Raw genomic sequence first — 26,421 nt, 5'->3', positions numbered from 1 at the left:
TCAGGGAAATACAAATCAAAACCACAATGAGATACCTCCTCACACCAGTCAGAATGGCTAAAATTAACAACTCAGGAAATGACAGATGTTGGCGAGGATGCAGAGAAAGAGGAACCCTCTTGCACTTTGGTGGGAATGCAAGCTGGTGCAGCCACTCTGGAAAACAGTGCGGAGGTTCCTCAAAAGTTAAAAATAGAGCTACGCTAGGATGCAGAAATTGCACTACTAGGGATTTATCCAAAGGATACAAACATAGTGGTTCAAAGGGGCACCTGCACCCCAACGTTATAAAGCAGCAATGTCTATAACAGCCAAAATACGGAAAGAGCCCAGATGTCTACAATGGAATATTAGCCATCAAAAAGAACAAAATCTTGCCACTTGCAACGATGTGGATGGAACTAGAGGGTATTATGCTAAGCGAAATAAGTCAGAGAAAGACAAATACTATATGATTTCACTCATGTGTGGAATTTAAGAAACAAAACAGATGAAAGTAGGGGAAGGGAAGGAAAAATAAAATAAGACAAACACAGAGAGGGAGGCAAACCATAGAGACCCTTAACTCTAGGAAACAAACTGAGGGTTGCTGGAGGGGAGGGGGGATGGGGTAAGTGGGTGATGGGCATACTTGTTGTAATGAGCACTGGGTGTTGTAAGCAACTGATGAATCACTAAATTCTACTTCTGAAACTAATAATACAGTATATGTTAATTAAATTGAATTTAAATAAAAAAATAAAAGGAAAAAGCTGTCCTAAAACCATATTTGTATCTACTGCTCATCTGCACCTCCACCCCTGCTTCCAAATTCTGTCTGTATTCTGCCATTCAGTCCTCCGCCCCAGTGCTTCGGTTAGCTTCCACCCTCGCTGGAGGGCATCTCTCCACACTGCTCCCCCCACAGGGATTCCAGCTCTCTCCACATCTGTTTGTCTCAGGTGCCACACGAGGTTTCTTGCCACTCAAACTGCTCCACCTTGGGGTCAGGGCCCTGGCCATGAAAAGGAACATTCTCTGTCTCATATGTACTATTCTGTATCCTTTTGTCCTATGCCCAGACTGACCTAGCAAGGCCACCCTGGATTCCTATGCTCTAGAATTCAGATCAATCCCTTTTTGGGATGCCTGCCACCTGCATACTTTCCCATTTGCTTTCTATCCTCTCAGACTCTTCATTATTGCATGTTCATGTTCAAAACCCCAAACTGGCATTTCAGCAACGACCTGAGTTCCTGCAGACATTTGCCTCAATGACTAATGTCACATCAATGGCGTTCCTTGCTTGGTGAGTTGTTTCATCAAGGTTTTGTATCTTCGCACTAATGGTGATTCCTGCCCACTGACGCATTCCATTTCACTTCGGGAGCGTGACAGTTAATGTCAGCTTACCCAGTTAAATAACGGTCAACCCCCAGGCCTTGAGCGCTGGGTATTGAGATAGAACTGCGTGAGATGCAACTGCGTGAGATGGAACAAAAGAGGGACTCTCAGAGAGGATACTTAAAATTGCTCAACAAAGTTTCAGTTTGAGGGCTTTTTGAAATATTGGTTTCAAAGACTTATAAAGAATTTACAAATAAAATCTGTTATTTTTATTTATTCACTTATTTGTTTATTATTTTTAAAAGAGAGAGCAAGCAGGGGGAGGGGAGGGAGGAGGGACAGAGGGAATGGGAGAGAGAGAATCTCAAGCAGACACCCTGCTGAGCGCGGAGCCCAGCATGGGACTTAATCTCACAACCTTGAGACCATGACCTGAGCCAAAATCAAGAGTCGGATGCTCAACCGACTGGGCCACCCAGGTGCCCCTCTGTGTTATTTTAAAAATAAGTGATGATAAGACATTCAAAAATGAGCATGATTTTCATGCTTTGTTAACTAAGAAGACATAACAGCAGAAATGAACATGAACTTTTATAAACAACTCCTCCACATTCCTCTTTACAATGCTAAGATTCTCTCAATAGTTTAATAAAAAAAGATTGTGGAAGAAATATCCAGCAGAGGTGGAACGGGTGGTAGAAAGGCCACTACACCAAAACCGAAACCACAGATATATGGGACACAACTCTAGCTTGGTGGGAGTGTCGCTTAAAATTTCTGTATGTTAATTTTCTGTGGATAAAAATAGCAGGTGTATCTAACCTCACAGATAGGTAGTAAAGTAAAACAGATGTGGAAAATCAGGAATGAGAGATAATGTGATTTGGTAATATTACTCCCTAAATTCTGGAAAGTGCTATTTTCAGTTTAAATTCAAGCAGCTTCCTTTTTAACCTGAAGATTTCAAAGTATTTAATAAGAAATATAAAATAAGCTCAAATAATTGTGAATCAGTACCAAAACAATGAAATTAGCATGAAAATGCACATGAGAATCCTTTCCAGCATTTACTATAACTAATCACATAGGAAGGATGTGTGGACTTTGGGTCCATTCCAAAGTAGCTTTGCAAACTAATACCAAAAATGTATCAGCCCTGCAATTACAAGTCTTCATCCTCCTAAGCTTTACCCACAGTAAAAGGAATTTATTCATGGCAAGAATTCATCCCATTTATTGCATAACTGTGCACAGGAAACTGAATAAATTATAAATAATTCAACATGGGTAGTCAAGGTGAATTTAGCAAAGCAAGATATATCTGACCCAACAGCTGTAGGCTTTACACCTGGGGCCCCAGCACATGCAGAGATACCAGAGAAGCAAGGATGGGAGGAGCGGACAGGAAGAAAAGGGAGTTAAGGGTCCTCTTATAATAAAGTACACATCACTCCTGATTTTTTTGCCCAATCTTTCATTATTAAACAAAAGAACATTATGTGCTATTATAACTAAAATAATCTACCTTAGATTATTTTAAAGCTTTGTCTCATTTTTATGCTATCCTACATTTAATGGCTAACATAAAACAAAGAAATGAATTTATTTTTGGTGTTTATAGTCACTGAAAAGTTACATTTCCATCTTCAAGACAATATTCTAGAATTTTTTTTTTTTTAGAGTAATGTGACAAGGCTCAGCAGCTCCTAAAAGTGCTGAAAACAAAGTGGTAGATAAGCCTGAAACTTGATGGTTGTGAAGTCCTTAAAAAACAATACTGTGTTTTTAATGGAGTTACACAGAGTGAGAAACTAAAGCGATTTTGCTTTCCCTGAGTGTGTTTCTCAGTCTGAAGTTAGAAAAGCAGCTCAGTCTGATTGAGCTGGGTAGGGGGTAAAGAACTCGCCAGGTTTTACACATGAAAGCAAATGCTTAGTAGAATTAAAAGCCAATGTACACTAAACTGTTAGTGTTAACCGATGCCAACCCTAAGCTGTACTCAAAAAGTGGAGCGTGCACGTTCAAAGCTGATGACACTCATCTGCTTGCCAGGAGCAGGGTCCCGAACACCAGGCAGCACAGCCAGAAACCATAGTGCATCTTGCTCAGAATGCAGTGGTCAGCATTTGTCACATGCATCTCAGAGAGAGGCAGAGTTTTAAGATGGAAGGTTCTCTGAAAACCCTGTGGCCCAGACCATGGGGCCAGGACAGAAAACCATGTTTCATGGTTTCATGGAACTCTTGTGTCTCACGTGATATTCATAGAAGTAAAAGAAGAATTGTTTAAAAAAAAAAAGTGAAAAAGATTCCCACAGTCAGATGTTAAAGAAATTTGGAATGAATCAAGGTTAAAAGTGTTTCTTTCCCGAAGGACTCTCTGAGCTTTCAGGTTCCCTCATTGTCGGGCCCGAGAGCTCTCTTTGAAGAGATATCTATTAGGCTATGGCTGGATACTTGTGTTTCCTGGGGCACAGCTTGGGAAATACTGAGATAAAATATGATTAACCCTGGTTTAGAGATGAGGGCATCAAGGCCCATGGACATTATGTCCTAGAAGGACAACTCAGGTCTCCGGCCTCCTAGCATCAACTTTTCCTAGGAGACAGTCAGAAATCTGAGAAGAGACTGCAACCAGAGTTCTTAGCAATGCCCATACCCTGGAAGGGTATCGGAAGGCTAGACCTTCTGAAAGTACATATGCTCTTCTTTCTTGGCTCAGTTGGGACACGCAGACCCTCCCAAATCATGATTACCTGATACAAAGGCATGCAGATGCTATCAATCCACTCCAGTTGCAACCGAGGCAGTTCATCTTTCCGGTTCCGATCAAAAATAGCCTAGAATGGGGGAACAGAATTTGCTTTATTACGCTGGAGTATTTTACAGGTGCTTTGTCAAACACTTTGCCACAATGATCCAATTTTTACCAACTGAACACTTCACAAATCACAATCAATCTTTACATGTACTTTCTTTTCCTTTATCTATGATGAGAAATAAAGTATTTTCACCTTTTCTTATGAGATTTGTAAGCAAATTTATTTGAACTTTATAGCACGCAACTCCTTGGAGCCAAAATCTGCCTTCAGATACAGGTAATGGCCACTAAATCAAGTCATCAGGTCACTGGGAATTGGGTACAAGTCAAGGGGAAGGGGATATGTTTTATTGCCACAAAAATAATGCAGGCTTTTATTTTTATAGCGAAAGAAGGTGGGATAGATTAGAAAAGATCCTTAAAGCAGCTTCACCTTAAATAGAAACTATTTGTATTAATTTTTCAGGGTGGGGTGTTGGTTTGACAACTCTTGTGTGTTTTTCAATAAGGTTCTGTCATTAATAAAAATCCTAAGTTTTTATCTATCATGGGATGGATGATGTGGTAGGTACCCATTCCCTCCTCCTTCCCAGCCTTTAAACTTCATGATACTATAATGTTTAGAAAATTTAGGTATATTCTTCAAGAAAAAGAAGTGACATATGTCTGTTGGGCAGACATGAAAAGGGAGCCAATCAGCTGGACTTGGGGCGCACATGGATTCTTGAACAAACACAGCCGGTTCTACTCCATTAAGCATGTCCCTCTCTCTGCTATCAGCGAGTAACGTCAGGGTCTACGAAGCGACCTTCCCCTGCATTACTGTCTTAAAGTAGGTTTGGTCTTTCCTCTACAGAGATAACATGTGGCATCCACATCATTTTGGCATTCACATGGGTCATGAGGGCAGATCCAAGGCATTCCCTTGGTCTGGAGATGCTGAAAAAGCCAGCATCCTTCAGACTCATGAATGAGGGTGGGAGTGGGTAGGACAGAAATCACGAGCTGCTGCCAAAGCTCACAAGAAGACAGAAGGGCACTGCCGAGGGAAATCTCTCCGAATCAGGGAGAAGGTCACTGACTCCCACAGACTCTGTTCATCCTTGTCTTACAACGTGAAATGTGAAATACCAGGAAAGGGGACTAGGGTCTGGAGAAGACTGACGTGTGCCGGAGGAAGGAAGGAATGGATCTTGTGAACTGCAGGAGTCTTTGTCTGAAATGTTCCTTTAAAAATATTATTCTGTTATCTACTCTTGAGCTCTCAGAGTTATCTGAGATTTTCTTATTTACTTAATTACTGTTTCTGGTGCATAGAACTTTTTGTTTGTTTTTGTTTTAGTTCAGTGGTTTTTGGTATATTCACAATTAGTTGTGCGACCATTACTACAGTCAATTTTAGAACATTTTTATCACCCCAACAGGAAATCCCATACCAATTAGCAGTCACTCCTCATCCTCCCCCAAATCCCTGGCCTTAGGTGACCACGTATCTATTTTCTGTTTGTATAGATTTGGCTATTCTGCACACTCATATAAATGAAATTGTATGATACGTGGTCTTTGTGACCGGCTTCTTTCACTGAGCATGATGTTTTCAAGGTTCCATACTGTAGCATTCATCAGCACTTCATTCCTCTTTATGGCCAAATGATACTCCATTGTATAGTTACACCACATTTTATTTATCCATTCCTCAGCTGATGGGCAGTTGGGTTATTTCCACTTTGTGGCTCTGATGAGTAATGCTGCTCTGAACCTTCATGTACAAGTTTCCACGTGGGTGTATGTTTTCATTTCTCTTGGGCATAGACCTAGAGGCAGAATTGCTGGGCCATGAGCCCAGTCTGACCTTTAATGTTTCCATGAATTGCCAAACTGTTTTCCAAAGCAGCTGCACCATTTTACATGCCTGCCAGCAGTGTATAAAGTTCCAATTTCTCCACATCCTCCTCAGCACTGGTCGTTGTCTGTCTTTTTAATTATAGCTAGTCCCCGTGAAGTGGTATCTCACTGCAGTTTTGGTTTGCGTTTCCTTGATGACTAATGATTTTGAGCATGTTTTCATGTGCTTGTTGGCCATCTCTATATATTCTTTGAAACACTATGTATTCAGATCCTTTGCCCTTTTTAAGAATTGGGTTGCCTTTCTAGTTGTTCATAGTTCTCTATATATTCTAGATGCCAGGCCCATATCATATATGATTTGCAAATCATTTCTCCCATCCTGTAGGCTGTCTTTTCATTTTCTTGACAGTGTCCTTTAAGATGCAAAGTGTTAAATTTTAATGAAGTCCAATTTATCTATTTTGTTTTTCTTGTGCTTTTGTGTCTCTTGTGCTTTTGGTGTCATATCTAAGACATCATTGCCAGATCCAATCCAGAAGATTTACACCTTGTTTTCTTCTAGGAGTTTTATATAGTTTTAGTCCTTACATATAGGTCTATGATCCACTTTGAGGTTATTCTGAGGTTTGGTGAGAGGTAGGGGGTCTAACTTGACTCATTTGCAGTGGATATCCTACTGTCCCTGCACTATTTGAAAAGACTACTTTCCTCCCCACTGAACTGTCTCAGCGTCCTTTTGAAAATCAGTTGACCATAACTGTCAGAGTTTATTTGCAGACTAGTCATTCTCAAAAAATGTTTTTGAGTGGAAATGTGAGATAGCACACTGTCCTGTGTTTTCCTTTTACAGCATTTTGCATCTTGTAATTGACTATGAGTGATTATTTATTTATTTACTTTTAAAGATTTTACTCATTTATTTGAGAGAGAGAGAGCATGCGTGAGAGAGCAAGCACAAGTTGGGGAGGGGAGCGCAGAAGGAGAGGGAGAAGCAGACTCCCCGTTGGGCAGGGAGCCCGATGCAGGACTTGATCTCAGGACCCCAGGATCACGACCTGAGCCGAAGGCAGATGCTTAACTGACTGAGCCACCCAGGCGCCCTGAGTGATTATTTATTTAATATCTATATTTCCCATCAGTTGACAAGCTTTGGGGAAGGGCAGGGAAGATGGCGCCTTGCTCATGGCTGGAAACACAGTGCCCAACTTCATGCTTGATACTTGGAGGTGCTCAAGCATGTTTTCTTAACTGACTCACTGCTTCCACTATTAACCCTTTGGTTACTCTAATGACCGTTAGGACCATGACACCTGATGGGGCTCCCAGACAATTTTCTTCCTGAATATCAAGGAATAACAGACACGGCTGGTGTCACCTGTGGGTGCATGCATTTCCAGACATCTCTGGAAAAGGACTAGTGAGAAATTGCCCTGCCACAGCAGCCAGGAGACTGTCATCAGCAATGTTAAGTAGCCTTTTGGGAGGCGAGAGTAGCATTTAGTGCTATGCTTCCACTGCCAAATCGATCTCGTTTGCGTCTTCAGAGAATGCCTTACCTGAGCCCACAGACAAAGGCGCCTTAGTGCTGGGTCACCGCCCCTGCCAGCTCACCAATGCTGGCAACTGACTCGTATTTCTTTTCATTCAATTAAATGACCTGCAGTATTGCTGCGTTATACACCCTTCAGAGGATGCCTCTGAAACAGTTCTTTTTAAGTGGAGGAAAGCTTTAATTTGAAAATAGATACGTAGCTGAGAGAAATGTGGGTTGTACGAGGTTTTACACATTAACAATGTACCCCAATCCAGTGTCTTTATTTTTATAGCCAAATCTGGTGACACCACCAAAAAAGAATAAAGGGAGGTTTTGGAAACAATATAAATAGATGTTGCTTTGGAAACTAGAATACTGGGTGAGTGTTCTAACTGATGTAGTCTTCTGACCTTTCATAGGTAAGCAACAAATTAGGAAGAGTCAACATTAGTAAGGCTGTGAGGTCTGACTTCAAGCAGGTAATGTTGTTTAACTAGGAGCTAGTTCTGCTGCCTTTCCTTGCTTTTAAATGTCAGCGAAGAAAGGCCTCTTAAAACTTGAAGATCTTATAAATACCCCCAAATGTTCAAAACTCAGTTGACTTGAATCCTCATAAACAGACATTCTTGACAACGGACATATTCCTTGAGCCGCACTGAATCTACTGAGCTGGGCCGGCTTTCCAACACTTTGAATCATTCCTTGAGTTGTTGGGTGATGTGTTTTTAGCTACCCTTCATTACGAATAAAGAGGCCACCCCCTCCTTGTGGGTGGTGACGGAGGTGTTTATGTCTTTTGTCTTGTTTGAGTAAAAACAGCATCATCCAGAGCCTGCAGTAAGTGTTTTCAAATAATAATCAAATGGATGAATCCAATAAAAATGGCATTTCAGTCAAAAGAACCTAGTTCCCCAAGTGAAACTTTTCATTTTGCAAACAAAGAAAAGAAACAGAGACTTGAAATGATTTGGGTTTACAATTTTGGAAAGTCTGGAATGGGAAAATAAAATCCAGAACATCCATTATTCACTGTGGCTGTCCATTCTAGCTGCTCAAGGCTGGACAGCTTGCATTTAAATTCGTCTGTATTTCTATTCCAAAGGAGCTACTGACCACTTAGGAAACGCCAGCACTGGGCTTTGAGCTACTCAAATGCCACCCTGCGTATCCTCCCTCGTGCCTAGTTGGCCCACCGTGGGAGCTCAGGAAATGCTTGTTAAGTAGCTCACCACTCTTAATCAGAAACCTGGGAATAAGAGTGTTTAGCATCTAAGTTTAATTAAAGTTTTAAACTTTCAGGAGTGTTTCCTTAAATCCAACTTTCAGTCTTTCCCACTTTCAAGTTGTGATTTGGAGATACTTTAGAAAATGTCATTCCAAAGGGTAAATGCGTCATAATAGAAGGACAAACTTACTGAAGGAGTGAGTTTGAGTTCTGATCTCTCCCGATCTCCTTGTTCAAAGAACTCACTGGTTACAAGTTCAGCCACCTGAAACATACACATATTTAATTTATGGTTATATGTGATCTATCATAAGACTCAGAAGTTATTTCTGCCTTCCATGTATGGTGATGATCTTCAACCCAGATAATCACTTAAAAAGCTTTTGAAGAATTACATTAACATTTTCTGTTTCAAGGTATTACGGACTTTAATCAATGAAACGGATTTCCTTTTAATCAGAGGAACTTGTGCAAGCTATTTTTAGATGCATGCTAGTAGATGATCTCGGAGAGTACAGATTCCATATTCAGGATGAGGCACTGGGTTGCCACCTTCAAAGTAGGAAATGCTCTTATTGCAGAAAAATGAAGCAAATAATGCCTAATAATATTTTTTGTCTTTATAATATGATTTACTTGCAATAATAATTTAGCCAACTTTTGGTTGTTTCTACATAGATTCTTCACTTTGTTGTATACTTTTATCTTAGCTTGGTTTCATTTGCCATCGCCCAAACTCTTTAACTGCTTCACCCTACCAATATTCGCATGCACTCTGGAGAGGATAACCCCAGGGCAACCTCTGCTTCTTACTGGAGCAATCAGCCAAGGGCAGGACTAACGCTAGAGTCACTGTTCATACCAGGTTTTCCTACAGTGTGTCATGATGCAGTTTGAAGAGTGCTGATTTGGTCTTCAAGCTGTCTTAATCGAGGTACTAAAAGTGTTAATTTTGGTAGGTTCCAGTTGGTACAAGCACAATGGAATTGGTGGTTCTACCCCAAATGGTAGAGATTTTTCCAAAGTAAGGACTTCTATTTTTCCACTTTTCATCTATTAGCATGGATGATCAGAAGTTGCTCATTGGTCATTGTTAAGCTGAAGAGAAGCTTCTCCAAGCCCTGTGCTTCTAATGATAGCTTATGGGAAGCATACTGATATAGCAGTAAGTGTTAAATGGGTATTTTCAACAACACTATAGTGTGCATCTAGGAAATCTCTGAGATGAACTAGCTGGATTTAGAAAATTTGGAAGAGCAGGAAAAAAAAGTCCCAGAAAACTTGATGGCAAGAAGATCTGGATCCCCAGACTAGTTTTTCCTCTATTCCAGGCTCTTATAAAGATGAGGTTCTAAGGTCTGGAAAAGGCTAGAATGGTTTAATTTTGGTCAAGTGGATAGAATCAAGATAGTTTACTTAAGTGTATCTCTCAAGAGATTCTGCCAACCATAAATCATAACCATTGATAAAACATAAAAACGTCTCTCTCCGTCTCTGTTTCTGTCTCTCTCTCTCTCTCTCTCACACACACACACACACACACACACAAACACCCCTTGAGAATAGCAAGTATGTAGCTCATTTATAAAGAAATAGAGTATCTAGTCAGTTCAGATTTTAAACATTTCTTTCTTTTTTTTTTTTAAAGATTTTATTTATTTATTTGACAGAGAGAGAGATAGCGAGAGCAGGAACACAAGCAGGGGGAGTGGGAGAGTGAGAAGCAGGCTTCCTGCCGAGCAGGGAGCCCGATGTGGGACTCGATCCCAGGACCCTGGGATCATGACCTGAGCCGAAGGCAGACGCTTAACGACTGAGCCACCCAGGCGCCCCAGATTTTAAACATTTCTAATAAGGAATATGGGTACCTTTTAAAAATTCAATAGCATAAAACTAGTTGGCGCTGGCTCAGTTTTTCTAGGGCCTGATTTCCTTCTCTCTCTCTCTAGTCTCTGCCACTACCTTTCCCATTAGCACTCCAGACCTTTCTCTCTGTCTCCGGCCTTCCTGTAAAAAAGAAATGGTCCCCTAAGGGCCTGGCCTCCTTTATTCAGCTCCCAGAACACTCCCTCAGATTGCTCTGAGGTGGGTCTTTTGCACTAAAGAATACAAATGTGCACATCAGGTCACCCCAAGGTAGGAGTCCTGCATAGGTCTATAGCCCCTGGAAAGCAAAGAAATTAAAACAAAATCCTGTCCTTTATCTTTCGAAAGTAGTCCTGGCTATCTCCCCTGTGCTTCTTTCACGGCTCAACTTGTATCACTGTTTCATTGGTACTTAAAAACCCAATCAGGAACATTAAGCGGCTCCTGATTGAATTTTTTATTAAAGAAGGAAATTGAGATGCTAATCAGGCCTTGGGGGATCACTGGGGAAACTCACATGCTTAGAGTCATGTGTGTGAGGAAGGAGGGTTGGAATAGTCACCAGTAAAAAAAACATTTTGCAAGGAAATGTTAAAAAAATCAACATCTAGGAAACTAGAAATATATTTATATTTTTAAAAGAAGTTTCCGTTGTTTTTGTCCAAATGTTTCTTAAAATCATAGAAGTGAGTATGTTTTTGAAAACATTTTAACCTATTCGGTTTGGAGACAAACACAAATGAGATCTCCAGTTTAGGGCTGTGACAAGATTTCTGATGGAAATGTTTGGAAAAACATGGTTTTGTGTTTTATTTTCCTGAACTCTTGGGTCTCTGCACTTATCAGCAGAACTTCACATCTTAAAAATAAAATATTATTTACATCAATGACCAAGAAGACCACCTTCAAGTGACCAATGGGCCTCCCAAGTTGGTTTAAAATATCAATGCAGGCACTCTTTTTCCTTCTAAGGACTTTCTCCTGTCCTTTTCCTGCTCCCAAGTGGGTTACTGCTCCTTTAGTTGTTGACATGCATTTCACTGGGGGTTCTGAAAGGTCTGGCACATCATACCTCATCATCTCACTCTCTTTCCAATCTTCTCTATTTTTCCCCTGGTCCCCTGAACTTTCTCCCACTCTCCACTCCTCCACTTCTTTCCATCCCAATCAGAGTGGCCACCTCTGTTACTATACCTTTCCCCAATACCTGGAAGATTCCTACCTCTTCTCTGTTCCCCAACTTCACTGTAGGGGAGCCTTCCCACACTGGGGCAGTGAAGAGTGGGCAGAGATGTAGAAATAAGCTACTCAACTGTGCAAATTCTTCCCACTTACCCTGCTTTATGTAACTTCAAATGTGTCACACTAAAATGAAAGCCAAGGCTCAGTTGGAGGAGAGCTATTTATTGGAGGAGAACTTTGTAGGAAAACTGCCCAATCTACACTGGACTGTGACAGGAGCAAAGAAATAAGCTTTTCTTTGAGTTAAGCAGAGAAATTTGAGAATATATTTGTTACTGCAGCAAAGCCTACCCTAGTTTTGACTAACACAAAAATTAGTATGGAATTGAGGTGCTGCTGTTGAAAGACAAAGAAAGAAAAAAAGGAAGACAAATAAGAAGACCCTAAAATATGTGGCATCAGCAAGGGGGCCAGGTATAAGACAGTGAAGAAATGTTGTTGGAGGCTGTAAGGATGATGGCCCATGTTACACAGTGGCAAAATATTTTGTACAATTCTCACTGAAATAAAACAAATAATGTATCTAATGAATTTACTGCCTTAGGGGAAGAGATTGGAAAACAAATGTTAGTAGCATGTGACGACTGCTATTGACTACGTTTTGCTACGTATTGTAAGACGTGAGCTCAGAAAAGGATTGGCAGGCTTATCATCAGAAATGAAAAGGAAGAGAGAGAGTCATAAATTCAGAGTCTTCATCTTCAGGGATGAAAGATGAAGCTGCTTTTTAATCCCAAACTATAAAAATAAAAATTGAGATATGTTTTGAATGACAAAGGCTGATCAAGACTCAGCCTTGCAGGGCACCTGGCTCGTTCAGTCGGTGGAGCATGTGACTCTTGATCTCAGGGTTGTGAGTTCAAGCCCCATGTTGGGTGGAGAGATTACTTAAAAATGAAATCTTAAAAACAACAACAACAACAACTCAGCCTTGAGACAAGAATCAAAGGTACGGCCAGTGCACTCACAGTTAAGAACTTTGAATGAAGTAGGTGGTACCCAGGATATCCCTTCCATTGTACGAAATGGCCCAGAAAAATGATTTTACTACATGGTTCTCTCACTGGCACCTGTTGGGCCCCAACTGCTAGGAACTGGGTCATGAAGGAGGAAGAAAGAAGTACATATGTTATTTTTCTTTGTTCTTGAAAGCAAGGAAGTGAAGAGATATAGCAGATCTAAGAAGTCCGTCTAGACTAGAACTGTGGATGTGCTTATTGGCAAATGGAAATGACTAGAATCAAAGACACAAGAAGCTGACTAAACGTGCAAGAGAGTTTGGTGCCAAAAACCCCATAAGACTGTGACTACTTAAAACCTAAAACAAACCTTGGGTCCTCAACTATTTTGGGTGGGAAACAGGTTGGAAAGCTGCCTGCCCTTTGGATATAGCCAAGGAGGACAATGGAAAAGGGATAGTTTCCCAGAATAGATCTAGCAGCCATGGATAATGATGGTTGGGGAGCATCTCGCAGAGAACCAGAGTCTACCACAGAATGGATGGCCTCACAGTGACTGCCCAGTGGGATTTTGGAATTACTGTGGCCCCCTAACTGCTAAATGTTGGCCATCTCTTTCCTTTCTGAATGGGAGCATTATAATGAGTATTTTGTGGTTTGGGTGTATGTCAGATGCTATGTTTGGGGTGTGTGTAGGTCTTTAATTTGCATCCAGACCTGATGTAGAGACTGGCATGAATCACCCAGAGATCTTGGACTTTGAGCTTGATACCATGACTAATGGGACGTTTGGGTCATTTCCCTTGGGGAAAGGCTGAGTATATTTTGCCTACAGGAAGGAGAGTGAATCACACTTCCGGTGATTAGAAGGGCAAACTGTGGTAGTCACATTTTCATTAACTATTTCTGGCTTTCCTACATTCTGGGCACACGAAAGAATTACACTTCCTGGTTGAGTGCGGTCTTGTGACAAGTTCTGGCCAATGAATTCTTGGGAAGAGGCATTTACTTGCCAGGACGAGGCAGGCTAGGGCTTCTGTCGGAATGATCCACATGGTAACTGCTCCTTCAGCCAGAGTCCAAAGTGAGGAACAGTACCAGCTGACCCTGGATGCACATGCTCATGAACAATACGTTGTTTTAAGCCACTGAGGCTGAAGGATAATAGCTCATTCTCCTGACCACTGGCATCATTTAAAAACGCCCACTGAGGGGCGCCTGGGTGGCTCAGTCGTTAAGTGTCTGCCTTCGGCTCAGCTCATGATCCCAGGGTCCTGGGATCAAGCCCTGCATCGGGCTCCCTGCTCAGCGGGAAGCCTGCTTCTCCCTCTCCCACTCCCCCTGCTTGTGTTCCCTCTCTCGCTGTCTCTCTCTCTCTATCAAATAAATAAATGAAATCTTAAAAAAAAATAAAAATGCCCACTGATGAATCCGGTTTGAGATAGTGTAAGGCGCTCTAAAGAGTGAAGGCTTTGGAGCCTAATCTGCTAGGATTTGAATACCGAGCCCCATCACTTACTAGCTGTATCACCTCAAGCTATCCTTTCTAGGCTTCACTTTTCCCATTTGTGAAATAGGGGTAATAAACTGTATTAGTTTCCCAAGGTTGCCAGGCATGACCACAAACTTGGTGATTTAAAACAACAGGAATCAGGGTGCCTGTGTGGCTTAGTTGGTTAAGCGTCTGCCTTCGGCTCAGGTCATGGTCTCAGGGTTCTGGGATAGAGTCCCGCATCGGGCTCCCTGCTCAGCGGGGAATCTGCTCCTCCCTCAGCCTGCTGCTCCCCCTGCTTGTGTGCTCTCTCTCTCTCTTTCTCGCTCTCTGTCAAATAAATAAATAAAATCTTAAAAAAAAATAAAAGGAATCTATTCTCTTCTAGTTCTGGAGGTCAGCAGCTCAACATCAGTTCACTGGACAGAAATCAAGGTGTTGCCAAGGCCAAGCTTGCTCTGGAGCGTCTAGGGGAGAATCTATCCTCTGTCCCTTCCAGGTTCTGGTGGCTGCCACCTTTCTTTTGCTTGTGGCTGCATCGTTCCACTCTCTGCCTGTCTTCACATCCCCTTCTCCTCTTCTGAATGTGTAATCTCCCTACATCTCTCTCTCTCCTAAGGACACCTGTTATTGAATTTAGGGCCCAGTTGGATAATACAGGATAATGACAATAATAATGATGATGATGATTTTTAACTTCATCACATCTGCAAAGACCCTTTTTCCTTCTAAGGCAATATTTACAGGTTCCAGAAATTAGGATCCACTATCTTTGGGTTGCTATTATTCAGCCTGCTGGAGTTAACTATACCTAAATCAAAGGGGGGGGGCCTTTGGAATTAGATATTTGGATATTAGATATTTAGTCAATAAATATTAGTTATTTATTGTTATATGAATCTATTTTATTTTCCCTAAAATGTTGAGACTTAAGATACCAAGTTAGTATTTCACACCCCACACAGTAGGTGCCTCATAAAAATGAAAAGATATTAATCTCCAAAAACTATTAGGATCTTAAACTGTGTGGTTACCGGCTTGAAAACTATTCTTGCTCTAAACTAACATGTTCGGCAGTGAAACCAGATAGGTGGTAAAGGCATAATTTTTTGTGGATATTGCACACTTCGGCCAAAGTGATCTGATCTCTAAATAGTCCTTAAAAAGAAAAAATAAAATTTCCTTTTGACCTCCTTGTTTTCTTTTTTCTCTCTTTCTCTTTTTTTAAGATGAGAAAAAAGCAGAACTTGTGCTAAAACACGATTACCTATTTAAAAACACTATTTTTGAAACTCTTGCCTTAGGACATGGCCAATGCGTTATTTGGATTTAGAGTGTTAAAAAAATCTTAGAGAATCAGGCATATTATGACTCAGTGGAAGCACGTTAATGAACGGCTGTGTAATAAACTGTCTCGCCCGAGCCTCCTGCTATTTTTTACACCATGTTAATACTGATGCAAATTGACTAGGGCTTCAGTGCCTGGGAGTGGGGGTGGGGGGGTGGGGGGGGCTCTGGGAATATTGCTCCCCCTCTCTCCCCCACCTCCAGTCCCTCCTCTGCCAGGCCCTGCCATTAATCACCACTTGCCTGTCTTGAGATCTCCCACGGTTTGGTCACGGCTCCAAGGTCACAGGCTGTCATTAACATTGATCTGAAAAACAGAACCAAACAAAACAGCCTGAATAATCTTTTGTTGCATTCTTCCTAAACAAATCCGTCCTAGATACATAAATAAATAAAATGGGACCGAGGCCAACTCTCACGTGTCTTTCCCTCAACAAGGGAAGCACTGTTTACAGTCCCCATGTTTAGCATCTCCATCATGTGGCCACACTGCTTAGGAAGACAAAGCTCGCACACAGCCTCAGCCTCGGTGGCGGCCCTTTTGTTATGTCTGCAGCGGATCAAGGAAGGCAGAGAACTACTTTCTCTATACCGGAGCTAAGCAAGCTCTGCTTAAAATAATCTCTAATGGACAATGTTTTTTATTTTTAACTAGCGGCAAGGGAATCAGCATATAAGACCATATACATAGCTGATGAATCTCTTCACCAACTTATCGCTGATTGATGGGAATGGATGGAAACCTGTAGCAAAGAGGCGAGGCGCACGCTACCCTAGGAGCTCCTTCATTTCCACCTGCTCTACGGAGCTAAGATTTACTGGGAGAGCCACACTGTTTCACTCCAGTTTATTACCTGGCTGCAACCATGTTTTATAAGCATTATGAAGAAGAAACATATTCAGCAGCAGCTTTCATTAATTTGAACACATAAGAAAGCACAGGAAGATCTGAACCAGATCTTTGAGGGGCAGATTTCTACTGGGTTTAACTAGAATTCACCCTGAACCATGGATATAAAAACATGGGGGACAATTTAAATTGTGGATAGCTCTGGTGCTTATCATTTGATGTGATGAGGAGGTGGGAAAAACAAGGCACACCCTTTGTCCAAAATTTGCTTTCTTTGTACTATAAGCCAGCAGGATGTGATGAAAAGCGATGAAGGATTGGAGTCGAGAGACCACATCTTGGTTGGCTCCTTTTGGAAGAAAGGGGTGTGTTGTTAGAGGTCAGGGGGCTGTCCTGATGTCGGGTGGTAACATTTCCTACCCTGCCGGACTCGAATGCTTTGGAAACATGTCTGTTTCCCAGATGGCAGAGCATGATGGTAGTGGGGTTTGTGTAACTTCCCCAGGAAACCCCCCCAGGGAACAGGGCAGAGTGGCAGGTAACAATAGGTCATTCAAAGCCCCGCCAGGCATGACGGCCTCAGCAGCCTCCTCCACGAGTTCGGCAGCATCTAATCCCAAACCCCCCTGTGCTAAGCACTACGCGGAACAATGCAGCGGTGCATTCTTCATATTTGATCTTCTGTAACAAGCACACTGCTGTGTGCCGGCCTCTGTACTAAGTGCTGACCCCTAACTACTAATAAATGAATCTCCTGAACCCTCAGAAGGAGGGGCCTTTACTCCCATTTTATAGAGAGGTAAAAGGAAGCACGGAGAGATGAAGTAACTTTCCCAAAGCGAGTAAGGAGTCAGGATTCTGTGTTTATCACAAAGCTACCAGACCCCCTCTTGCTACACTCAAATGCTTCTCCTTTTAGGTTCTGCTGGTACCGGAGGGAGACAAGACTGGAGGTAATGCATTGAACTTTACAGTCACTCTCCTAGACAGGAAATAATCTCTATGAGGTTGCTTACTTATACTATAACTTGGACAATGATTTAGCTTTCATCTGCTTGATAATTCGAGGCTTACTTCTCAAATTCATGTCACCATTCATCAGTCAATCAACAAGTGTATTGAGTATCTAGCTAGGTGCTCAGTTAGTGATCATTCTAATAGCGACCATTAATCGAGCAAGCACTACAGAGTGATCTACATAGCCTCTAGGTGAGGTAGGGATACTATTATTACCTCCATTTTACAAAGCAAATTAGTGTTTTGCATTCCTTGATCAGACAGGTAGAAAGTTTGCCAGAGGTTACACAGTGAGGAAGTATCAAAGCTGGAGCCAGAATCCATAAAGTCTGACAGAAGGGTCTCTATTTTCAATGAATGCTCTACAGTGGAGCAGGAAGTCCATACTGAGAAGGAAGACAGAAAAAGGCTGGGAGCGAAGATGGGGGCGGGGGAGTATGAAACTTTCATCCAACTGGCACTGGGGAGTCTGTTAAGGTTGGGGGTTCAGAAAGGACCTGGCTAGACGTTCCAGGCAGAACTTTCGGTGGTGGGTGTGAAAAGAGTTTGGAGAAGAAGGGAAGCAGGGGGACCAGTTGGAAAATATCAACTGATAAGGGCCTACAACAAGGAAGGGCAGGAGAATGGAAAGGCAAGGAGAAGGCTGAGAGATTCCAGAGGAAGAACCAAAGGGGGTGAATGAGTAGTGATAGTGTATTGTTTAGATGCCTCTAGAAGTGAAAGGTCTTTTCTCGAGTCAGAGAGGAGGGAGGAAGTTACTCCTGAGGTCCGCATACGTCTCGTTCAGTCTGCGGTGGGGATGTGCAGCTGCACGGCGCGCTGAGTGAATGAATGGTCAGCAGCACGGAGCGTACAGCCAGCTCTGCGGCCGGCGGGGCTGCATGCGGAGTATCCGACGCTCTCCGCAGATCATTTTTATCGCACCTCCCCTCTATGTGCCAAGTCATTTCAACAACAATCTTGGGTGAACCATCATTTTCTTGATTGGTTCTCGTTTTAAAACAATTAGCAATGAAAAAGAATCCATTGTGATTTAAAAAAATAGATTCATAGTCAGTAAAATAGTTCACGTATGAGCTGCATTTGGCACTCACCAAACAAAAAATCCCACCTCACGCCTTGCCCTCTGCGTCACGGTTTTAAATTTTAAGACACAAATAAAACGTCCAAATGGTCAACACAAAATGACAGAAGCGAAGTAAGTCGAGTTATGTTTTTTCGTCCTTGCCGTTACTGCGCTATCATTGTTTCTTCCGGATTACTGTTTGAAAGCGGGGATGTGAAGCTGGGTAGGCGGGAAGGCACCAACTAGCCGCGGAGCCAGCGCGAAAGGAACTTAGACTTGAAGTGGGCACTGCGCCCACCGGGGTCAGCTGCTGACGGGGTCCCCACGCACGTCCCCTGCGCATGGGTCCCCGCGCACTCTCGCAGTGAACTTACAGGTACACGTGTACAACTAAAGGGTAAGTGATTAGGTGCTCATCTGAAGTTTTCATATCAATTATTTTGATACTCAACAGTAAACTCAGCAATTGTTTAGGACTTCTACCAACACAAGATTTTTCTCGGGGAGAAGTAGCTTATCGTTGACATTGTTCAGGCTGTAGGCACGTGGTGATGAGAAAAATCAGACCGACTTTTAGTTGGTTTTATTGCTATTTTCAGGTTCTCTAACACGGTGGTCCCCCGGAGCCCCCCTGCCCCTCGGTGCCCGTGGTCGGAGTCTAACCATGAAATTGGGGAGGGAAGGCAAAGCCGGGGGAGGGGGCGTGGAGAGCTCCAGAGCACCTCTATTTTACACACTGTGCTTCCAGATAAGATTTTTCTTCCATTTGGGGTTCCCTACCAAAAAGCGTTTGAAAACCTCTGTAGGAAAACACCCGGGTGGAGATGTGGAATGAGCACGGACATTTTAGGAGTTGTGCTCAGAAGAGAGGCCAGGCTGGAGAGATAGGGCAGGAGTCATGTGAGAAGGGGTGCTTGTTAAAGCCACCAGGAGGCTGAGGAACAGGAGAGGAATCTCAAAAATAGGTCCTCGGGGGTCCTTGCCTTTCAGGGGTGGTGGAGAGGGGAAGGGCTGGAGAAGGACAAAGGAGAAGCAAGAGTCAGAAGAGAGTAGAAAATCTAGAAGCCCAGGGCTCGGCAGCCTCCAAAGACCAGGAGAGCTTCCAGACAGAAAGGCCAGTGCAATGAGGGGCTGTGATGAGATCCGGGGAGAGAACAAAGGCCCTAGAATTTGATCCTTGGGAGGTGACTGGTGACTTTCAAAAGGAGCTGAAGTCACATTTCATAGACTGAAGGCCTCAGTAGAGGAACGGCTAGCTACTCTGTGGTAAATCCATACTTTGGAGTATTGTGCAACAGTAAACACTGATGACGTACGGACACGGAAAAAACTCCAAGGCATACAGTTGAGTGAACAAGCCAGTTCAGATGGATACATAGTATGTAAATTATGTTAAAACAAATAAACAAGTCCACACTCAACAGTATTTTTTCCTCAGAATATACACGTAGATAAGTGCTTTGGAAGTGGCTGGAAAGGATACAGCAAATTGGTAACAGACTGTATGGCCGTGCTTCGGTATGGTATGGGAATTGGGAGTGAAGCCCAGGGGACGTCTGGCGGCTCATCTGTCATGTTTTCATTTGCTACAGAAAAATATATTCCTATAATTACTTGTGGAACTCAAAATTATTTAAAAAGAAACATACTGCCTTGCAAGAAGTTAGGAGGAGGGTGAGTCAAGTGTGGACCTGAAGAGAAAACGGGGACTATGAATGGACCTGGGGAAGAAGGCAGATTTTAGGCATGATATTTTTGCCTGAGGAGATAGAAGCATATTTTTAGGCCTAGTATGGTCATGCTGGAAAAAAGCAGATTTTGAAAATGCCAAAGGAGCATAATCAAGAAGGCAGGTTCGGGGCGCCTGGGTGGCTCAGTTGGTTGAGCGACTGCCTTCGGCTCAGGTCATGATCCTGGAGTCCCTGGATCGAGTCCCGCATCGGGCTCCCTGCTCAGCGGGGGGTCTGCTTCTCCCTCTGACCCTCTTCCCTCTTGTGCTGTCTCTCATTCTCTCTCTCAAATAAATAAATAAAATCTTTAAAAAAAAAAAAAAAAGAAGGCAGGTTCAGGGGCAGGGGAGGTGGAGGGAACGGAGTTAGGACACATGGGAAGGGCTAGTTTTGAAGGAGGAAGGGTCCCCTCCCACCCTGGACAGGAAGAAGAAAAAGGTCTGAAAAGATAGCAGAGAGAAATATTACCACAGGAGGGGAGAAACAGAGGGCCCCGGTGAGAAGTCCTGGGGAAAAGGTGAAGAGAGGTCAGGGGCAGAGGGGGAGGGGCAGGCAGCCCTGCGTTCTGAAGCTGGAAGCGGTGGGGGGGGGAGGGGCTTGCATAGCAGCTATGGGCGCCATGAGACGGGTCCTGTTCTCGGTGATTCTAGTAGTTACCTGGCTGTGGAATAGACACAATGCACCTCAGTGCAGGCCTCACAGGCTTTCCCAGGAATACAAGCTTTCCAATTTGGAACAGGACTAAGGCAGCAGAAGGTCTGGGGGTGGGTGAGGTAGGGACAGTGGAGGGACAAGATCTGAGAGAAAGAGGAATAGTGCCTAGCCAGTGGGATGGCTCCAGTCAGGGTGTTCAAATGTGCCACGTAAGAGTGGTGGTTTGCTGCTGTCTTTTCTAAACCACTAGGAAGAAGTTCAGTGAAAATTCTAGAACAGATCCCACCCAAACTGTTCCAACTGGTTTTCTATCTACAACGCCTGTTGTCTCTAAAAAAACCCCCCAAAGTTAACTCTCTACTTTGTTTTGGCTAACACTGTTTTCTAAGGTTCAAAATCCTCTCTCCCCTCAACATACACCCCCACCCCAGGAAAAAGAGGAAGTCACAGCTTGCTGAAACTGAACCAATTTGAACACCATTTTCTAATTCTGAAGGCAAATTTATGGAGAGGGGGCAAAAATATAATGGATTAGAAGACGAAAAGACATGCCATCTATCTTTTCTCTAATTATTCAACTACTCTCTGAATGTTTTGAATGGAAGCTAAGATTTGTTACTTTAAAAATCACGTGTGCCTTTAGCACTGTCTGAAAAGCATGGCGAAATCTTCAAATAATGAAGAAACACATAAACCAGAGCTGCTTCTTACCGAAATACATCACGATGGTTTTTGATGTTCCAATCATATTCTCCTTTACTGACAAGTTCAAAGAATTCAGTCCTCCTCCTGCACAAAATCAAATGAAGGAAGAAAGAAAAAAAATCTGGAATGAAATTTTTCAGTCTGCGGGGTGACAAACACATTTATGGAAAAATATAAGATCACCTGAACCAAGCAAGTAACTTAATATTTGAAATCATGAGGCTAAAGCACTGTCAAAATAAATCACTTTTTAAAAAATGTTGAGGCTTCCAGAAAAAGCCACAATCATTTCTGAATGTATTTACAACAGAGGAGATTGTCGAGCCATAAAACAGAAGACAATGTGGTCCCGAGTTTAGGATTACTGGCTGGGAAGCTCTTGTGACTGAAAGTCAGAGGAGGGAAGCAAGGACAAATAAAAAGCGGGAACAATTTGGAATGTTCTTTTATCATTCAACAGAGAACTGAGCTCTATGAGGATCTGAGATAAGATAAGCTCCCCGGGAGTAAATTCAGGGCAAATACTTTTTGCTAGGCTAGAAAATAACTATTTCAGCCTTTCAGTGCTTAAACACATAGTCTGTGGAGTCATAAATAACTGTTTAAAGAGTGGCTCGGTCACCTACGCGCTGTGCAACTTTGGGAAGTTACTTAAAGCCTCTGAGCATCCATTTCCAAATCTCAAACACGGGGATCATATTTGCTAACTCACACGGTTACTGTGAGGATTAAATGCAAAGTAGTTAGCATAGCGTCTGCACATTTCCAGTGCCGGACACACATACACATACGGATACACATTTGGAGAAGTATAGATACGGAAAAGGCAAGAAAGGAATATTCTGAAGTTGGGAAAATAAGGGTGATTTATTTTTATTTTCAAAACTTTCCTTCCATCTAGTTATGTGACTTTTCCTTTTTATAGTGCAAGAATAAAAAAGGACATTAGCATTTTATTCCTTAAGAATCACTTCCCAAGGTTTCACCTTCTTGGCACTTCCTAATGAGGTACTATTTAAAAGATCCTGACACGCAGTTTCCCAAAGTGCATCCCACGTGGAAGTACTCCACATCCTGGCAAGCGGTTGGAGGAATGCTGCCTGAGATATACCTCTTTTGGAGGTTCACCTCCCTTATTAGCCTTTTGAAGGCTCTGACAAATACTGAGATAGGAAAGCCTGTTTCACCTTCCTTAACCACAGAATTCCATAGTACTGATGTTTGTTTGTTTCTTTGGTAAAGATTTTATTTATTGGTTTGTTTATTTGAGAGAGCGTGAGCGAGAGAGCACAAGACGGGGGAGGGGTAGAGGGAGAAGCAGACTCCCTGCTGAACAGGGAGCCTGATGCGGGGCTCCAACCCAGGACCCGAGGATCATGAACTGAGCCGAAGGCAGACACTTAACCGATTGAGCCACCCAGGCACCCATAGTACTGATGTTTTAAGAAATGCACTTTGGAAAATACAACCGTGTCATTCATGGTGGAAATCAGAGTAGGATCTTAGACACTTAAGTGCTGACCCAATGTAGTTTGAGAACAAAGAACATAGTCCTGGGTGCATAATGCTGGGTTCCTTGTTTCTGATCTAGGGTGCCCATCACCAGCTGCCCAACCATATAGACTTCTTGTCATCCGGTCGGACTAACTACTCAATTTATTTGAAAGGAAGCAGGTCGGGAAGACAAGTATTTGAGACACACAGACAAGTCGTGGATCCATCCCTCCAAATGGATAGAGGTCAAGGTCACACCACAGTACGGGGATAATGGCCACAACAACCCTGTAGCAGTGGTCAGAGAGGGCGTTGCACAGGGACACGGAAGGGCCCGGCAACTCCCCTCCCCTTTGGGGGTTCAGGTGTGTGCGGATCTTTTCTTTGTATAACTTCATCATCGTCTTCACTTGCCCACGCCCTTCTCTACAGCCCCAGTCATGCCACAGTCTGTTCAGTGACAGACTGTGAGCTGAAAGAGAAACAAAGGTGGTAGAATGGAAAGAACTCAAGTCTGGACTCACACTGACCTGTGCTGACTGTCACTTACTAGCTTACTAGGTGTGTGGCCCCAGGCAAGTGATTCCACACTGCTGAGCCTCGGTTTCCTGCTTTGTGGTGAGAATTTGAGAGGAGGTGTACTAAGTGTTTGGCCCTAGCAGATACTCAGTGCCTGACAGCGGTGGTTAATATGTTAATAATATTGACAGGATTACTGCCAACAATGACACACAATGGACTAATCGTACTACATGAGATCGAAGAGGTCAGCTAGTTCTCTCTTCTCACTGAAGGGAGGCTAGTCTTCCTTTGAATTATTGTGGAGCAGAAAGTTTGGTTCCACAACTATTTCTTGAACACCTACTCTGTGCCAACTCTTAACAAGATTTATGGACACGAGATGTGGGGGCAACCTCTAAACATCTCTGAATTTAGCAGGGGCATTCAACAAATAAATAGGTAACTCCCCTTCCAATGTGATACCAATGATAATACTAATGATACTGGGACTAGAGGGAGGTGAGAGAGGCACTCATTTTGGGCAAGAAATTATGGTGGGTGCCCAGAAGCTCAGTTATCAAGATAAATAATATTTTAATACAATATTTTAAAAACAACATAAATGCAAGAAAAATCCATGATGAACAAAGCATCAGGCTTTTCAACAGGATCTGACATGGCGTGTGCATGACTTGCCTCACTTGCCTCCCCCTGGTACCCACCCCCACCATGAGGCAAACATTTATTGGACCCTCACTATGGGTTCTGTCACTTACTACCCACATGACTGACCTCAAGTAGGTTACTTAAACTTGTGGGCTTCAATTTTCTTATCAGGGGATCTACCTTGGTAGAAGGATTAGGTAAAATGATTTATGTAAAACAGCTAGCAGAGAGCCTGGCACGTAGTAGGTGCTCAGTAGGATTAGCTAGTTACTAAGCTCAAAAGGGTTGAGTTAATTGGCCCAAGGTTGCACAGCTGGTGAGGGGCACTGCTGGGATACAAAGCAACCTACTGAGATATCAGGTGCCCCAAGTGGCTAAGATATGCCCAGGGTGTCCTGTGGTGGTGGGGGGGTGCTGGTGCAGAGGAAGGCTCTGAGCTTAGCTTCGAAGATCATGAAAGGCTTTCTGAAAGAGCTTGCCCATCATCATCCTTGTCATCATATGCACCTGATGTCATTTCAATCCTCTGAGTTATTCTAAGAAATCACTAGAAGGCAAACTCCATGAGGACAAGGGCCTGGCCCCTTTTTCTTAACTCTTAGATCCCCAGTGTCTACAACAGTGCCTGATGTGTAGTAGTAGCTCAATAAATATTTGTTGAAGTGATGAATGAATGAGAATGATTACCTCAGAAACCTATTCATTTTTAAAAAATAACTCTCTAGCCACTGGTTTCACCTCGATTCTAATTGTACTGGAGTATTCACAGTTATCATTTGGAGAGATTGAGATAAGAAAACAACATAAAATCTATCCAAGAAAAGCTCGGTTAGATTCTTGAAGACTAGATTCCCACTAGACCAAGAGAACAACAAAACAGGTTGTGGGAAGTTTAAGAACATCATTCCCATCTGATGTCCGACCCTCCTTCCACTACTATTGTTATATTTGCGGAGAGTATGGAGAGTATTTTCAATATGTGAGACATAATACCTCTGATGCAAAATGGAGACATATTAGCTAGGTGGCTAACTCAATGCAGAAAAGAATTTCTTAAAAAATGCAAATCTGTGATAGGGCAACTGAACAGAACCATAAGGATAAATTTCCCAACTATGGAAACTTTAATAGCTAGAGTTGCTGCTGTGAAAGTCTTAAATCAACTGGACCTAAAATCAGTTATAGGCTTCACATCACGTTATAACAAAACTAGATTCCACTGCATTGGAACAAAAGGGATTATCCACTGTCCCTAGGGGATGGTGGATAGAGAAGGGCTGGAAAGAATCCGTAGGGCACAGAAAAATGTGACATACTAATTTTATTTTTCCTCCACTGACAAAAGTGTGGCTATTTCTTGATATTTATTCTGACGTCCCAAGGTTTGACTATGACCTCAGAAGGCAACAGAACTTTCTGCATACCATAGTTTTGTCAAGTTCAGTCTCTGGTGAAACCATGTATATCATACACCTGGTAATATGTTTGGCCACACAAATAGTCAAATAGACACTTTAAAGTTTAAAACAAAGTGCACTTAGAATTTTTTTTAAGTTCCTGAGAATTAACCATCTTGAAAAATCAGGAGGTGGTGTTAATCATTTTCATAAGGCTGCAAGAAAGGATTTGGAAGTATTGATAGGCAAAGGTCACATCACAAATTTATTATGCATGCTTAATATGTTTTAAAAGATATACAAATTACACATCAGACATACAGAATGTATCTACCTCTTTACCATCCAGCCTAGAAATAAAGCTTTATCCACTCTGTACAGCTCTGCACTCTTGCTTCTGCCCCCCTTCCTCCCACCACAAGATGGGTCCATTTCCTAAATTTTGTATAAATCATCTCCACATAGATCCTTCTAATTTTACTAGGTGAATCACGCAAACTATTGCTCTACATATTTTAAGACTTTATAAATGGTGTCATTGTAGTGTATGTATTCGTTAGCAGCTTGCTTTTCTTGCTCAGTGTGAGACTCACCCACGTTACTGCTGTGTGGTTATTCCATGTATTACTATACACTATTTATTTATTTACTTCCTGATGATGAAGGTTTAGATTATTTCCAA

The 26,421-nt window shown here is 42.5% G+C and overlaps 1 protein-coding gene across 1 annotated transcript in view; it reads right to left on the bottom strand.

The window, feature by feature from the left end:
- The window catches only part of PDE11A (phosphodiesterase 11A), a 300,465-nt gene that overhangs the window by 29,075 nt on the left and 244,969 nt on the right, over window positions 1-26,421 (bottom strand). Inside the window, exons 13-16 of the mRNA XM_081815325.1 lie at window positions 21,688-21,765; window positions 15,903-15,966; window positions 8,944-9,018; window positions 4,082-4,165 (exon numbers count right to left, since the gene is read on the bottom strand). Coding sequence (XP_081671451.1) covers window positions 4,082-4,165; window positions 8,944-9,018; window positions 15,903-15,966; window positions 21,688-21,765 — 301 coding nt within the window. The remainder of the gene's footprint in view (window positions 1-4,081; window positions 4,166-8,943; window positions 9,019-15,902; window positions 15,967-21,687; window positions 21,766-26,421) is intronic.

The sequence above is a fragment of the Leptonychotes weddellii genome, chromosome 3 (assembly GCF_054177405.1).
Source record: "Leptonychotes weddellii isolate Sample4059 chromosome 3, ASM5417740v2, whole genome shotgun sequence".
Classification (NCBI taxonomy): domain Eukaryota; kingdom Metazoa; phylum Chordata; class Mammalia; order Carnivora; family Phocidae; genus Leptonychotes; species Leptonychotes weddellii.
Note: the sequence above shows the minus strand (reverse complement) of the source record. Positions and strands in the feature narration are given on the sequence as shown.